Raw genomic sequence first — 17,551 nt, 5'->3', positions numbered from 1 at the left:
TATCTACCCGAACTAGTATACCTGCAAATTGTGAAAGGAAGGGAGAGGTGTCATGTCATCAAAACTAAAGAATGGAGGAACTGCAAAGGGCTACCTGCTGCAGCCCAGAATTGGACACTTTAATTATTCACCTCTAGTGTCCCCACTGAGTGGCCCCCAGGTCCCCTGAAGGCTTTCAGAGAAGGGTAACTTCCTGCAACCTAAGCAGCCCCTCCATCTTCAAAATGATCTTCCCTGGGGCAAGCTGAAATCTAATACAGAATATTCTGCTCCTGGTTAGCCACAGTAGCCCTTGGCTCAGAACCCTGAAGACAGGCGCCACTCTCCTGGACCCCTCAGTCATCTTAGATACGCCTGAATTCCTCCCTGCAAGCAAATGCAATCGAGCCTTCAAGTCCAATGACTAAACCCTGGTAAGTACCTCACAATGATCCCCGAAAGGAGACTCACAGACAAGGACACTGAACCTAGGCTTGACTCTGAAAGACCTCTCCACTCCCTCGGCATCCAGATGCCATCATTTTTATGTAAAATGTAAAACAAACCACCTACCAGCTTTGGTGGTTCTCCCACAGCTGCCTCAAGCCTTGGTTGGCCAGGCCTTCCAGGATGAAAAGGTGGGTCTTCCCGTCCAGCAGGTGGAAGCCGGTGAGTACATCCAGGTACTGCTGCTCCTGGACCCGCACACGCATCTTGAAGGCCGACAGGATCTGCTGCAGGGTCCTGAGGGGGTAGGAGTCCAGGCCAAGGGCCTTAGCGTTGATCATAGTGATGTCCTGCAGCAGGCTGTGGAGCAGGGAGACCTTCTTAAAGTCAAAGACGAAGATGATGCGGCCAAACTGGGAGCCCCCGAGGTCGGGATCGGCAGCTCTGGCCCCGGCCCTCAGTGGCACCGCGATGTCCACTCGCAACTTGAGCTGGGAGTCAGCCTCTAGGTAGTTGCCCATGGGCATTGGGCCATGCTGGTGGCCATCTCTGGGGACCCCAAGCCCCACAACCTTCCTTCTCCTGCTGTCCTGGCTGCAGTGTGTGGGCTGAACCTCACAGCTGTGGATGGGGACGGCCAGGTTCAAATACTTGTGGCCAAGGAGGAGGTCAGCAAAACTGACCTGGGCGATCCCATAAGGGTACCACATCTTGTTCTGGGACTCAAAGGGGTTGTTCTCTGTCTCTCTGGGAGAGATGAGGGCCCGGAAGTTGAGGTATGAATCCAGGGGGTCCTCCCCAAACAGCACAGGCTTCTGAGAAAACTCGTCTGACTTGCGGTCCCGGTCGTGAACTTCCACCATCATGGGGGGACCCTCCAGGTATTCCCTTAGGTCACTGGGATGCAGCGCCCCAAGGAAGATGACGTTGATGTCCCGGAAATAAACGTGGGTTCCATGGGGCTCCCCCTTGGTCTTGTGAACTGGAGTCTTATGGAACTGGTACTTGCAGTACACGGGCATGCACAGCCTCTACGAGAGAGCAGGACAGTCACTCAGCCCCAGCATGAGGAGCTCAAACCCCAGTGCCAAGCTCATTGCCTGTCCCTGTAGCCCAAGTTTCCTCATCCACGAAATATCCACGAGAGACCCTACTGTGCAAGGTCATTACTAGGACTGCAGACATCATGCATGTGAATGCACCGGGATGGCGACTGGCATGAAACAAGGACTCAAAAAGCATTCATTAATTATTTTCCTCCCAAAATGTGAGTGCCATGAAGATGGGCCATGTGTCCTTTTTCACACCTGTACTTCTAGTTCCTATCTTAAGGCTGGGCACAGAAAAGTTACAGAGAAGTGATTTTTAGAAAGGAAATTCCTGTTTTCCAAACATACATCTGGGGGTCGACACAGACCCCTTTAGCAGAGTCACAGGTGCCAAGCTGACAACGGACACTCTGGGCAGGAGAGAGCCTCAGAGAGCATGGAGAACTGGATGGAAAGGATGAGCCAAGCTATGATGAGGTAGGCAGCAGGGACATTTGCATAGTTTGACCTTGGTGCTGAGATTTTATTATCACAAATTAAGCCTTGTGGTCTGAATTCGTAATCTAAAGGCACTATTTTACACTGAAGCTGAGAATTTATTCTAAAATAATCCCGGATTGGCGGTGCTCCCAGAGCAGTGGGCAGAGACACAATACCTCTGGAGATACTCACTTTCAACCTAGGCCTCAAAGAATTCCCATCAAGAAAGTTCCATTGAACATGAGATCATGGTAAAAATCACAAAACACCTAAAGACAGAAGCACTACTAGTGAAATCAGATGCACCAAGGCATAAGATATTAGAATGATCAGAGATATAAAGTAAGGATATTTGAGAAGTTTAAGTAAAGAAAGAATATAATCAAGGTGAAATCTACTGTATTCCTATTTACTTGTAACAGGCTTGGTACAGTTGAGAAAGCCAAATACCAACCACACAATGGAGAAGCTGAGAACCAACCAGATTTTCTCTGTAAAACCCTCAAAAGACTTGGGAATGGCAAACCTAGTATCTCTGGAGCTGGCAGTAAAAAGGAAGGCTGGAGCAGAGAGGACTCGGTGCAAGTTCCTTAAGAAGCAATCAGATCCCTAGGTGTCCCCGCAGTGGCTTGGCAGAAGTCTATTAGTTTGCTCTCCAGGCAAAATGTAAATAGGGGGTCCTGAAAACTTCAAAACACTGATTAAAAAAAAATATGTAAGTAAATGGAGAGATATACTATACACATAGATTGGAAGACAGCATAGCAAAGATGTTAACTCTCCTCAAACTGATTTACAAATGTAATGCAATTCCAATCAAAATCCCAGCACAACTTTTGTAGATTTACAAATGTAATGCAATTCCAATCAAAATCCCAGCACAACTTTTTGTAGATATTGATTAACTGATTCTAAAATTTGTATAGAGGAGCCAAGAAACTGGAAGAGCTAAAACAATGTTGAAAAAGAAAACTAAAGTTGGAGGAACCACTTCACCCATTTTTATGACTTACTACAAAGCTACTATAAGCAAGACAGTGTCGTGTTGCTGAAAGGACAGACACAGACCCATGGATCAGAAAAGAGAATCCAGAAACAGATCCACACAAGTATGGCTAATCTATGTTTATCAAAAGTGCAAAAGAAAGAGAACTTCAATGTAAACCTCACACCATATACAAAAATTCATTCAAAATTGATCAAAAGCTAGGGGCTCACACCTGTAATCCCAGCACTTTGGGAGGCTGCTGCAGGACTGCTTGAGGCCAGGAGGTTTGAGGCTTCAACGAGCTACAACTGCACCACTGCACACCAGCCTGGGCAACAAATGAGACTCTGTCTCAAAAAAGAAAAACTTGATCAAAGCTATATAAATGTAAACTATAAAACTATTAAAGCATTGAGAAGAAAATGGAAAAAAAATCCTTGTGACCAGGGGTTAGGCAAAGAGTTCTTAGATGTGACACAGAAACACATGCATACATGAAAAAAAATGTATAATTTGGACTTCATCAAAATTAAAAATTTTGCTCTGCAAAAGACACTGTAAAGAGAATGAAAAGATGTGCTTGTCACAGATTGGGTTAAAAAAAAAAGAGAACGAAAAGACAAACTATAGACTGGGAGAAAATATTAGCAAATAATATATCCAACAAAGGACTTAAATCCAGAATGTGTGTGTAAACACATATTTATTATCTCTCTATATATGTTTTTGGTGAGACAGGGTCTCACTCTGTTGCCCTGGCTGGAGTGAGGTGGTACAGTCATGGCTCACTGTAGCCCCAACCTCCCTGGGCTAAGCTGATCCTCCCACCTCAGCCTCCCTAGTAGCTGGGACTCCAAGTGTGTGCTACTATGCCCCACTATTTTTTTTTTTTTTTTTTTGTAGAGACAGGGTTTTACCATGTTGCCCAGGCTGGTCTTGAACTCCTGAGCTCGAGTGATCATCCTGCCTTAGCCTCCCAAATTGCTAGGATAACAGGTGTGAGCCACTGTGCCCATCCTGGAATTTTGTTTTGTTTTTTTTTTTTTTTACCTGAGACAGGATATCGCTCCATTGCCTAGGCTAGAGTACAGTGGCTCAACCTCAGCTCACTGCAACCCCACCTCCCGGGTTCAAGCAATTCTCCTGCCTCAGCCTCCTGAGTAGCTGGGATCACAGGCGTGTGCCACCACGCCTGGCTAATTTTTGTGTTTTTAGTAGAGATGGGGTTTCACCATGTTGGCCAGGCTGGTCTTGAACTCCTGACCTCAAGAGATCTGCCTGCCTCAGCCTCCCAAAGTGCTGGGATTACAGGTGTGAGCCACCGTGCCCAGCCTAGAATATATATTTTTTAAAACTCCCAAAACTCAGCAGTAAGACAGTAAACAACCCAATTGAAAAATGAGCAAAAACTCAAGCAGAAATTTCACCAAATGGGATGTAAAATGGCAAATAAACACATCAAAAGATGCTCAACATCATTATCCATCAGGGAACTACAAATTAAAACCATGATGTGATAACAATACAAACTTCTTAGAATGGCTAAAATTAAAATACTGACAATACCACACTCTGGAGAGGGTAGGGAACAACTAGAACCCTTGTTCACTGCTGGTGAGAATGCAGAGTGATCTAGCCACACTGGAAAACAGTGGGCAGTTTTTTATAGTCAGGCATATACTTAACATATAGCTGAGCAATTTCATTTGTTGGCATTTACCCTAAATAACTGAAAACTTATGCTCCTATAAAAACATGTGTACACTATTTTTAAGCAGCTCTATTACCAAAAACTAGAAGCAACCTAAATGTCCTTTGATGGGTGCACAAACTGTGGTACACCCTTGCGATGGAATACTACTCAGCAATGAAAAGGAAAGACCTACCGATAGACGCAACCACTTGGCTAAATCTGAAAGGCATTACTGTGAGTGGAGAGGCCATGCACATTGTTACCTGCTGAATCAAAGGTTACAGCTGCATGATGCTGCAAAACACACAGCCCCATTTACATGATGTTCTTCCAGAGTTAAAACTATAGCCATAAAGAACACATCAGTGGCTGTCAGAGGCTATGCGTATGGAGCAAAAGGGATTATGAAGGGCGAGTACAAAGGAGGGGTCTGGGGTGACAGAACTGTATCCTAACTGTGGTGGTGATAATACTGATCTATACATGATTTTATTTTTATTTTTCTGAGACAGAGTTTCTCTCTCATGACTCAGGCTGGAGTGCAATGGCATGATCTTGGCTCACTGCAACCTCTGCCTCCCAGGCTCAAGCAATTCTCCTGCTTCAGCCTCCTGAGGAGCTGAGATCACAGGCACGCGCCACCACGTCCAGCTAATTTTTGTATTTTTAGTAGAGACGTGGTTTCCGTCATGTTGGCCAGGCTGGTCTCAAACTCCTGACCTGAAATGATCCACCCTCCTCAGCCTCCCAAAATGCTGGGATTACAGGTGTGAGTCACCACACCTGGCCTGATCTATACATAATTTTAAATTTATAGACCTGTACACCAAAAGATAAACATCAATTTTACTGCAGAAAAAATTGTTTTAAAATAATAAAATAACAGAGGGTCTCTGGAATAGGGGATAGCTGAGGGCATCTGAGCCATTCCTAAACAGGGAGATTAGGTGATGAAAGTCTCACTGCTTAGTGCAAATTCCCAGCTCCTTTCTGTCTGTGGGCATTCAGAATGCAGCAGGCTAGACCTTGACCCCCCAGGCAGGGAACTAGGAAAGCCCTGTAGATACTGACCCAGGGGTTCCCACCAGTGCCCCACTCAGATCACCCGATGGTGAAGCTCAAAGCTGAGAAGCCCACCGTGTACCCAAAGCTCACCTTTTAGGTCTGTGCTCTCTCAGCCATGAGCAATGGGCCAGGGGATTAACAGTGAAGGAAAACATGTGACATGGAAGGTGGAGTGAAACAAACATGAAGATCAACGTAAAGGAAGTGGACTACACATGTGATGACAGTGCCCATGAAACAGGCTGGAAGTACTGTGACCCGGGCCCCCGAGACCCTCAAGTTCAGTGATTCGCTAGAACTCACAGAACTCAGCATGGGCACACTTGTGTTTGTGATTTATTACAGCAAAAGAGACAAAGCAATCAACAAAGGGGGCAGGCACAAGTTGCCGAAGCCCTCTCCCACGGGATACACACAGGGCACTCGGCTCAATTCCTCCATGATGCAGTGCAACAACGTGTGAAACGCTGTCCACTGGGGAAGAGGGACTCAGTGTCTAGGGCTTTTGCTGAGGCCTGGTCACACAGCACCCCCTGCCTAGCGTGTATGAAAATCTCAGCCTCCCATTTGTGTCTTCTTTTATTTCGTTGAGCAGTGGTATGTCGTTCTCCTTGAAGAGGTCCTTCACATCCCTTGTAAGTTGGATTCCTAGGTATTTTATTCTCTTTGAAGCAATTGTGAATAGGAGTTCACTCATGATTTGGCTCTCTGTCTGTTATTGGTGTATAGGAATGCTTGTGATTTTTGCATATTGATTTTGTATCCTGCAAACTATCACAAGGACAGAAAACCAAACACCTCATGTTCTCACTCATAGGTGGGAATTGAACAATGAGAACACTTGGACACAGGAAAGGGAACATCACACACCGGGGCCTGTCGTGGGGTGGGGGGAGGGGGGAGGGATAGCATTAGGAGATACACCTAATGTAAATGACAAGTTAATGGGTGCAGCACACCAACATGGCACATGTATACATATGTAACAAACCTGCATGTTGTGCACATGTACCCTAGAACTTAAAGTATAATTAATAAATAATAAATAAATAAATAAATAGAAGAAAAAAAAAATCTCAGCCTCCCAAAGGGAAAACAGGTGTTCAGCACAAACAATACTGTTTGCAAAAGCCAATTAGGCACAGTGAGCCATTCTTGACGGGGAGTGCAGGGAACCCTCTCAAAATGCTAGTTCCCATATGCCAACCTGGGTCAACTCTGCAAACAGGACTTTTTAAGGATGGTATTCTCAGGCCCACTCTGTTTACTCCTTTCTGAACATTTCCTAGAAAAAGGATCAATTAAGAGAGAAAGAACAATAAAAACAAGTAGAAGATAGCTGGGCGTGGTGCCAGGCACCTGTAATCCCAGCTGCTCGGGAAGCTGAGGCAGGAGAATTGCTTGAACCTGGGAGGCGGAGGTTGCAGTGAGCTGAGATCGCGCCACTGCACTCCAGCCTGGGCGACACAGCAAGACTCCGTCTTAAGAAAAAAAAAAAGAAGAAAAGGAAAGCCCAGGAGAGTCAGCATCTAGATAAGAGTCCCAAAAAGAGAGGGGAAAAAAATGAAGAAATAATCGATGAAATAATTTAAGACAATTTCCCAGTGCTGAAGGACGTGGGCTTCTAGGTTGAAATGGCCCACTGAATCCCCAGCTTCATGGGTAAAAATACACTTACAGAGTTCCTGTTCTGGATCAAGATGGAATAGACACACTTCTAGTTCTACTGAGTACAGCTTTAAAACTCTGCAGGTTGTATATAAAAAAACACACAAAGACTTTGAAAAGTACAGAAAAGGTGTTTAGGGAACATGGGACCCTGGGTCTTCTATATGCCTCATATATTCTGGACTGGGTGCTGGAGAAGGCAGTATCCAGAAATACCAGTGAGAGTAGGCAGAAAAATCCCCAAGAAAAGTCTGCTCTCTCCAGATCAAAGACCAAGAAAGGAACAACCCAGCAGAACAGGAAACTTTTAGGCAAATAACTTCCCTACTCCAGACACACACCATGGAAAAAATCATGCCCCACCCCAGAAACAAAGGCTGCATGGGAAGCCTGGACTTCTATCCTCAGTGACTTTAACTCGGTGCTCCTTGCCTCACTGGGGTGGTGTCAGAAAAGACCTGGTAGGGAGCCAGGACTTTCCCCAACACTCAACGGAAATGAAGCCTCCCATCATGGGCCAGTGAAGTCCACAAGAGCAGTAACAAGATATCCCTACCCACAGGGTACAGTGACCAAGTGGGGAACCTGGAGTCTCACCTGGCAGTATTGAGATGGTCTCTCTCTCATCTTCCCTTCCACAGGCCTGCTACACATGCAGTTTGGTGTTGGAGAAGGCCTGCTACACATACATTTTTTTTCTTTCTTTCTTTTCTTCTTCTTCTTTTTTTTTTTGAAAGACAGGGTCTCTGTCATCCAGGCTGGAGTGCAGTGGTGCAATCATAGCTCACTGCAGCCTCAGCCTCCCAGGCTCAAGCCATCCTCTCAGCCCAGCCTCCTGAATAGCTGGGCTACAGGTGTATGCCACCACATCCAGCTAATTAAAAAAAGAATTAAGAAGGGGTCACAGTGTGTTGCCCAGGCCGGTCTTAAACTCCTGGGCTCAAGTGATTCTCCAGTGCCCAACTTAAACATAAGATTTAAATAAGATCCAGTCTCATGGTGTCATACTCAATATATCCAAGATACAATTTTTAAAAAATCACTTGTCATACCAGAAAAATCAACTTGAACGGGAAAAACCAATGAACAGACACCAACACTGAGATGACACTGATCTTGGAATTATCTGACAAGGAATTTGAAGCAGTAATGAACATGCTTGAAACAAATGAAAAAAACAGTTTCTCAGCAAAGAAACAGGAGATATAAAGAATAACCAAGGTGTGGTAGTGCATGCCTTTCGTCCCAGCTGCTCAGGAGGCTGAGGTGGCAGGGTCACTTGAGCTCAGGAGTTCAACTTTGCAGTGAACCATGACAGTAACATCATACTCCAGCCTGGGTGACAGAGCAAGACAAGACCCCATCTCTTAAAAAGAAAGTAAACAGGCCGGGTGCGGTGGCTCACACCTGTAAACCCAGCACTTTGGGAGGCCAAGGTGGGTGGATCACGAGGTCAGGAGTTCAAGACCAGCCTGGCCAAGATAGTGAAACCCCGTTATCTACTAAAAATACAAAAATTAGCCAGGCATGTTGACAGGTGCCTGTAATCCCAGCTACTTGGGAGGCTGAGACAGAGAACTGCTTGAACTCAGGAGGCGGAGGTTGCAGTGGGCCAAGATGGCACCATTGCACTGGGCGATAGAGTGAGACTCCATCTCAAAAACAAACAAACAAACAAACAAACAAAAAAAACAAATGGAAATCTTAGAACTGAAAAATACAATAACTGCAATAAAAAACTCGATGGATTCAATAGCAGAATGGAATGTACAGAGGAAAGAATCTGTAAACCTGAAGATAAAACAATAGAAATTACCCAATCTGGGCCGGGCACAGTGGCTTACGCCTATAATCCCAGCACTTTGGGAGGCCAAGGCAAGAGGATCACAAGGTCAGGAGATCGAGACCATCCTGGCTAACACGGTGAAACCCCATCTCTACTGAAAATACAAAAAAATTAGCCGGGCATGGTGGCGGGTGCCTGTAGTCCCAGCTACTCTGGAGGCTGAGGCAGGAGAATGGCATGAACCCGGGAGGCAGAGCTTGCAGTGAGCCGAGATCGTGCCACTGTACTCCAGCCTGGGCGACAGATGAAGGCTCTGTCTCAAGACAAAAAGAAAAAAAGAAATTACCCAATCTGAACAACACAGTGGAAAAAAGACACAAACATCAAAATCAGAACTTCAGGATCCTGTGGGACTAAAACAAAAGAACTAATATTCATGTCATTGGAGTTTCAGGAGGAGAGGAGACAAAAGGTAGTGCTGAAAAGTATTCCAATAAATAATGACTAAAATTTTCTCAAAATTGGCAAAATACATAAGCCTATAGATTCAAAGAGCTGAGAGAACCCCAAATAGGAGAAACACAAAGAAATCCACACCAAGACACGTCATAGTCAAACTTCTGTAAATTAATGGCAAAGAAAGAAAATCTTGAAAGCTGCAAGAGATAAATGCCATCTTACCTATCGCGAAAAAAAGCAATTTGAATGACAGCAGATTTCCCATCAGAAGAAAGTGGTATAACATTTTTCAAGTGTTAAAAAAAAAAAAAAAAATCCGGCCAGGTGCAGTGGCTCACACCTGTAACCCCAGCACTTTGGGAGGCTGAGGTGCATGAATCACCTGAGGTCAGGAGTTTAAGACTAGCCTGGCTAACATGGTGAAATCCCATCTCTACTAAAAATACAAAAATTAGCCAGGCATGGTAGTGTGTGCCTATAATCCCAGCTACTCAGGAGGCTGAGGCAGGAGAATCACTTGAACCAGGGAGGCAGAGGTTGCAGTGGGCCAAGATCACGCCACTGCACTCCAGCCTGGATGACAGAGCCAGACTCTGTCTCAAAAGAAAAAAAAAAACAAAAAAACCCATTCTATACCAATTCTATATCTAGTGAAACTATACTTCCAGAATGAAGGAAAAATAAAAACACCCTGAGACAAAGAACAACTAAAAGAATTTGTTTTCAGCAGATTTATCCTACAAGAAAGGCTAAAGGAAGTTCTTGAAACGGAAGGGAAATGACAAAAGAAGAAGTCTTGCAACATTAGAAAGGAAGAAAGGATAATGAAATAAGTAGAACCATGGGTAAACATATATACTTTCCTTCAACCCTTGAGTTTTCTAGGTTTATGTTTGACAGTTGAAGCAAAAAGTATAACATCATCTCATGTGGTTATCAATCTATGTAGAGGAAATATTTAGGAAAACTAAAGGGGTTTGAAGGGAGGTAAAGTTTCTATATTTCACTCAAACTGGTAAAATATTGATACCAATAGATTGTGAAAAGTTATGTATGCGTAATACAATACCCAGAGTGCCACTAAAAATCTATACCAAGAGATGTAAATTCAAAAATACTATAGATAAATCAAAATGGAATTCTAAAAATTGGTCAAGTAACCCACAAGAAAGCAGGAATAAAAACCATGAGAAACAAAAAAACAGAAGGAACAGAGAGAAAACAAAAATTAAAATGTAGACTTAAGCTCTAATATATCAACATTTACTCTAAATATAATGGTCTAAATATGTCAATTAAAAGGCAGAGTAAATAAAGAAACATGACCAAACTACATGCAAGGGCATTACGCTGGAGTCGGGGAGAAGGCCAGTCTCAAAAGGTCACATGCTGGATGTTTTCATTTATATAACCATGCCAGTTTCCTATGAAGCACCATAAACTGGGGGGGCTTAGAATGACAGAAATTTATTGTCTCCCTGTTCTGAGGGCTAGAAGTCAGAAATTAAGCTGTTGGCAGGGCCACGTTTCCTCGGAAGGTGCTCGAGAAGGTCCTTCCTTGCCTCTTCCAGCTTCTGGTGGCCCCAGATGTCCCCTGGCATGTGGCAGCATCCACTTTCCACGTGGCGTTCTCCGTGTGTCATTTTGCATAGTCTTCCCTCTATGTGTGTCTGTCTCTGGGTCCAATTTCCCCCTTTTCATAAGGATACCCTAATGACCTCATTTCAACTTGATTACCTCTGCAAAGACCCTCTTTCCAAATAAGACCACATTCTGAGATACCGGGCGTTAGGAGTTCAACATACAATTTTTTTGGGGGGACACAATTCAATCCTTAACAATAACATTTTCAAATTGACAAAAGTATAGAGATAGAGAGCAAATTAGTGGTTAGGGATGGTGGGTATTAGGGGGTTGTTGTGACTATAAAAGGGTAGCGTGAAGGAGATCTTTGTGACAATAGATTATTTCTACATCTCAAGTGCTGTGACAGTTACATACATGTACAATAAAATGGCACAGACCTATATACACATTAGACCAATGTCAATGTGCTGATTTTGATATTGTGCTATAGTTATGAAACACTTAATTACTGAGGAAATTGGGTAAAGGATACATGGGACCTCTCTGTACTGTCTTTGCAACTTTCTGTGAATCTATATTTTAAAGTAAAAGTATGACATATGTATATGGACATATTCACACTAAGACACACAATTAAGCAGTTTCAGAAGACAAAAAGGGCTGGCACTGTGGCTTACACCTGTAATCCTAGCCCTTTGGGAGGCTAAGGCAGGAGGATCACTTGATCCCAGGAGTTCAGGACCAGCCTGGGCAACATGGTAAAACCCTGTCTCTACAAAAAATACAAAAATTAGCTGGGTGTGGTGGTGTGCACCTGCAGTCTCAGCTACTAGGGAGGCTGAGGCAGGAGGATCACCTGAGCTCAGGAGGTTGAGGCTGCAGTAAGCTATGATTGCACCACTGCACCCCAGACAGGGCAGTGGAGTGAGACCCTGTCTCAAAAAAATTTTTTTTTTAAAGGAGACAAGGCTGGGCGCAGTGGCTGACGCCTGTAATCCCAACACTTTGGGAGGCCAAGGTGGGTGGATCACCTGAGGTCGGGAGTTTGAGACCAGATTGACCAATATGGAGAAACCCTGTCTCTACTAAAAATACAAAATTAGCCGGGTGTGGTGGCGCATGCCTGTAATCCCAGCTACTCCGGAGGTTGAGGCAGAAGAATTGCTCGAACCCGGGAGGCGGAGGTTGCAGTGAGCCGAGATTGCGCCCTTGCACTCCAGCCTGGGCAACAAGAGCGAAATTCTGCCTCAAATAAATAAATAAAACAAAAAAGGAGAGAAAAAAGATTTTATAAGCACTTGGAGAAACAAAAAACAGGTCGCATACAAAGGTTCAACTTGTATGAAAATAAAAGATGATAGAACAATGCCTTCAAAACTCTGAAGGCAAATGATTTTTAGCCTAGAATTCTATACACAACCAAACTACCAGTCATATGTAAGGATAAAAAAAGGTAGAAAAAATATATCTGCAGACATGTGAGATCTCAAAAATAAATCTCCCATTGACCTTTTCTTGAGAAGCTACTAGAGGATGCACTCCAGCAAAACCAGACAGCAAATAAAGGGAGAGAATTCAGGAGACAGGGATCCAACTGGGAGAGGGAACAAAGAACTCACAGAATAAACAGCAGTACTGAACCTGGTTGGTTAACAATGAGCGAGCATCCTGCTGGTAACTGCCACGGGGCAGCCTGGGGGCTCCTGAAGGGAGGCTCATGACCTGCATTTCAAGAACACCTGCGGCGTAGTAGGAGACCTCAGGATTGGTCACACCTAATCTCAGGAACCCCATCTCTTTTGTATATCACTGTGGGATCCTAAATGGTAGAATGCAGGTGATAACCACATTTCTCATTTGGTGCCATCAGGAGGACTAGTGATGGCATATGACGGGCAGGTGGGTAGAAGGGGAGGAGCTCTAAACTCCATGTGTCCGGCTCATTCTTACCTCTAGTTCCTGAATGGGCACAGGCTGTGACGGAAGGCAGGAAGCACACTTGATCTTTATGGTCAGGGGATTTAAATCCTGCTTTTGCTCCTCGGTCATGATTGGAACTTCTGTTTTTAAAGTCAAAAGGCAATCTAAAATGTTGGCAGACTTCTCACTGCCACGACTCATGACAGTTTGCCATCCTGGGGGGAAATACACCCAGCATTAGACCTTTCCTCATGACAGCCCCAAGACAAGCACAGAAGGATCAAGCAACCTGAGATGAGCCAATGATAAAATCACAACCCAAAAGGGAAAACTTTAATTAAAAAAAGAAAGAAAGAATCAGGAAACACCCATGGGCAGCATGTTCTGTGCTAGTTTCTCAAACTGAGAAAATTCTCTAGAATTGAATGTGTGTGACTTAATCTTGATGACATCTGTTAATAAGTAATACAAGCATTTCCTGAATCATCTGGGATACAACAGGAACCCCTATGTGTGGGTGCCACTCCCAGACAGTCTGATTTCATTGGTCTGGGGTGTGGCCTCCACAATTGGAGGTTTAATAGCTCTCCAGGTAACTTAAGAACCAACGTTCTAAACCTGTTCTGCTATCCACTATGGTAGCTATGGGCCATAGGTAGCTACTTGAATTGTAACTAATTAAAATTAAATAAAATATAAAATGCACTTCCTTCTCCACACAAGCCACATTCCAAATGCCCAGTACCCTCATGTGGCTATGGGCTCCTGTATGGGTCAGCAGAGAGCCTGGCCATTGCTGCAGGAAGGCTATTGGATGGAGTGCTCCGGGCAGTTCTCCCGTCAAGGACATATCATGCCAGTGTGTACATTTGGTACTCAGTGGGTTGCTTCACCTGTTGTGATCTGATGAGGAAAATACAGATAATGATGTAGAACACAACTGGCACATCTGAGCCAAATACAAGCGTGCACACCTCCCACCAGGATGGTTTTGCACTAGTGCGCCTCATGAAAAGGGTGGGTGAATGGAGCCATTGCAAGGCATATAGGTAGCTGTCAGAATACTTTTTCTTTTTTTTTCTGAGGAGAAGTCTCACTCTGTCGCCCAGGCTGAACACACCTGGCCCATGACTTGTTTTAGAAGCGCCTACTCTTTCTGAATGTGAGTGACTTGGCTTTTACATGCCCTAGAAATGCATTTACAGGCATGTTGAAAGGAATAGACTGATCTTTTTGAGCACTATCTCATACATCATCTTTCTTAATCTTTTAACCCCAAGGAAGGAGGTATCTATCCCCATTTTGCAGATGAAATTGAGCCTCGGAGACTCTAACTTATCACATGACAAAGAGTCAGATCTGGGATTCAAACCCAGGTCAATGCTGCCTCCAAAACTTGAGGGTTTTTTTTTTTTTTTTTCCCCTACCTAGTACATCTCTGACTGGTGAAATACATGGATCCCTTTTATAGAAAAAGCATCCTGGGCCAGGCGTGGTGGCTCACGCCTATAATCCCAGCACTTTGGGAAGCCGAGGGGGGCGGATCACCTGAGGTCAGGAGTTCGAGACCAGCCTGACCAAAATGGAGAAACCTTGTCTCTACTAAAAATACAAAATCAGCCGGACATGGTAGCGCATGCCTGTAATCCCAGCTACTTGGGAGGCTGAGGCAGGAGAATCACCTGAATCCGGCAGACGGAGGTTGCAGTGAGCTGAGATCACACCTTTGCACTCCAGCCTGGGCAACAAGAGTGAAACTCCATCTCAAAAAAAAAAAAAAAAAAAAGACTACTCAAGGTAGAAGGAATCCCCAGTGCAAAAATAAAAATTTTAAAAAGTGCTCAAATCATCAGAGTCAGGGAGACATGTACCAGAACAGAATTCCAGGCCGGGGGCTCACAGCCTCCATAGTGCCGACAGTTGGGGCAGGCCATTCTTTGCTCAGGGGACAGTCCTATGCATTGTGGCATGTTTAACAGTATCTTACTAGATGCCAGTGGCACCCCACTCTCAGTCATGACAACCAAAATGCCTCCACACACTGCCAAATGTCCCCAGCAGACACAAGTCCCCTGAGTTAAGAGCCCTGGTCGAGTAAGAGTGGAACAGTGCAAGGGAATGTTTGTGCTCCTGCTATAGCCTGTCCCAACATGTGCTAATGTCATTTCATCCTTAACCTTGTCTGGTTGCTGTCATCGCCACATTACTGATGGGGAAACTGAGGCCCAGAGTTCTGACGCAATCATCCAAGGTCTCTTAGCCAATACGTTGTGGAACCAGCATCCAAACCAGTTCTGTGGGGCTAAGTGGGGCCCCTCCGCTATGCAATACTATCCTTTTAAAATAAGAGTTCACTGCCAGACACAGAATCTTTCTAGAATCTTACTAGGTTACTAGCCAACCAATATTTACTAATAAGGTATACATGATCTATGGCCTAATTTGAAATTGAAGATGATTACCAAAAATAATTATGCTGAGTTTACAATAAATAATCTTATGCTATTATTTTCTGGCAAAACCAGACATACAACTGGCCTGCTGAGCCGACCTGTGCTCTGTTGACGACCATAGGCTGTGTCAGGGTATAATGGAGTGGCCCACACACATGGCCTCGGGAGGCAGCTGCTGCCTCCACACCAGCACCCTCTGGGTCCCACTGTGCTAAGCAGTTTACACACATCAGCTCCTGTGATCCTTAAAACAATGCTCTGAGGTAGGAGTGATCACCTCCATTTCATAGAGGAGGAAAGTGAGACTCAGAGAAAGCAGGTAACTTGCTGGTAAGTGACTGAGCCATGATCAAAGTGTTTTTGTCACCAAAGTTCTTACATATGAACCCCTGCATTGTACAGCCATGACGGTACAGGTTAAAGAGAAGGGAGGCTAGGTCAGGCGCGGTAGCTCACGTCTGTAATCCCTGCACTTTGGGAGGCTGAGGCGGGCGGATCACGAGGTCAGGAGTTCAAGACCAGCCTGGCTAACATGGTGAAACCCCATCTCTACTAAAAATACAAAAATTAGCCTGGCGTGGTGGCACGCACCTGTAATCCCAGCTACTCTGGAGGTTGAGGCAAGAGAATTGCTTAAACCCGGGGGGCAGAGGTTGTAGTGAGCCGAGATCACACCACTGTACTCCAGCCTGGGCAACAGAGCAAGACTCCACCTCAAAAAAAAAAAAAAAAAAGAGAGATGGGACCATGTCCTGGCTTCATTCTGCTGGAAACAGTCACGCCAGGCAGGCCAAGACAGTTGAACTTCTCTTTCCTCTCACAGTAAAATCCAAAGTGGGGCAGGTCCCATGGTACACTCCCCTAGGAGGATCATGGGTTCGTCCTTGGGACTCTAGGACAGAGGAAGCAGCTAGCAAAGGCGTTTGCTCAAAGTCACTGTGTGCTACAGGTATGCTGGAGTGTCAGGCTGGAGAATGGGGCGGGGGAAGACGCTCTTTAAGTTTACTCTCTGGCACTGTCACTTCTCAAGAAGGTTCTGATGCTACGAGAAAGTGAAGGTGGTCAGGAAGGACCAGCTGTAGGTGAAGTATGATTTTCAAAAAGTCATTTAAAACTGCAAACTGCCACGTGCGGCAGCTCACACCTATAATTCTAGAACGTTGAGAGCCAGAGGCAGAAGGATTACTTGTGTCCAGGAGTTTGAGACCAGCCTGGACAACATAGCAAGACCTTGTCTCTACAGAAAATACAAAATAATAACAATAATAGCCAGCTGTGGTAGTGTGCACCTGTAGCCTCAGCTATGCGGGCGGCAGAGGCAGGGCTTGCTTCAGGCTAGAGTGAGCTATGATTGTGTCACTTACACTGCAGCCTGGGTGAGAGAGCAAGACCCTATCTCAAAAAAAAAAAAAAAAAGTGCAAACTGAAAAGTTAATAGGACTTTCTCACAATGAATCGACACCAACCCAAAAGCGCATGAGGAGGATGATGACTGGCACCTGTGGAAGTGAACTGGCAGCTCTGACTTATGGGGGTTTCGCCCCCTCCTCTATGAACACTGGTCCCAGTTCAGAAAAGACCAACGCAAGCGCTTCTGCAGAGTAGCCAGGAGAGGGCGCACAAGACACGTGATGGCCAAAAAAATGAACAAAGTCTGAATTTTCTCTAAAAAGAAAAAAAAGTGGGGGAGCTCACCCCGTATTACTCTTTTTTGGAACAAAGCAATATAATTTTACCAAAATATATGCTGAGATTTCCATCATCAAAACATATTGATATAATATTTAGTTAAGATTTACCAATATGTATAAAATCTAGTTCATAAATTGTGGTAGATCTTATAAAGCAAAAGAATTAAATCCCTGCTGGCCACTGAGTTATGCGGCCTTAGGAAAGTTACTTAACCTCTTTGAGTTCTTTTCCTCACTGAAAACAATGGTAACAATGGTAAGCACCACAGCCACCACACCACAGGTT

The 17,551-nt window shown here is 44.7% G+C and overlaps 3 protein-coding genes across 17 annotated transcripts in view; 1 reads left to right on the top strand and 2 right to left on the bottom strand.

Annotated features, from left to right (window-relative positions):
- The window catches only part of COPG1 (COPI coat complex subunit gamma 1), a 583,372-nt gene that overhangs the window by 239,440 nt on the left and 326,381 nt on the right, over positions 1–17,551 (top strand). The window lies entirely within an intron of this gene.
- The window catches only part of CFAP92 (cilia and flagella associated protein 92 (putative)), an 83,072-nt gene that overhangs the window by 37,684 nt on the left and 27,837 nt on the right, over positions 1–17,551 (bottom strand). For all 15 annotated transcript variants that reach the window (XM_050781600.1, XM_050781609.1, XM_050781601.1 and 12 more), the window contains 2 exons: positions 13,152–13,336; positions 553–1,457 (listed from right to left, as the gene is read on the bottom strand). In XM_050781600.1, the coding sequence (XP_050637557.1) occupies positions 553–1,457; positions 13,152–13,336 (1,090 nt within the window). The remainder of the gene's footprint in view (positions 1–552; positions 1,458–13,151; positions 13,337–17,551) is intronic.
- Positions 1–17,551, bottom strand: part of RPN1 (ribophorin I) — a 359,024-nt gene that overhangs the window by 323,882 nt on the left and 17,591 nt on the right. The gene's annotated exons all lie outside the window — the stretch shown is intronic.

This window comes from Macaca thibetana, chromosome 2 (genome assembly GCF_024542745.1).
Source record: "Macaca thibetana thibetana isolate TM-01 chromosome 2, ASM2454274v1, whole genome shotgun sequence".
Taxonomy (NCBI): domain Eukaryota; kingdom Metazoa; phylum Chordata; class Mammalia; order Primates; family Cercopithecidae; genus Macaca; species Macaca thibetana.
Note: the sequence above shows the minus strand (reverse complement) of the source record. Positions and strands in the feature narration are given on the sequence as shown.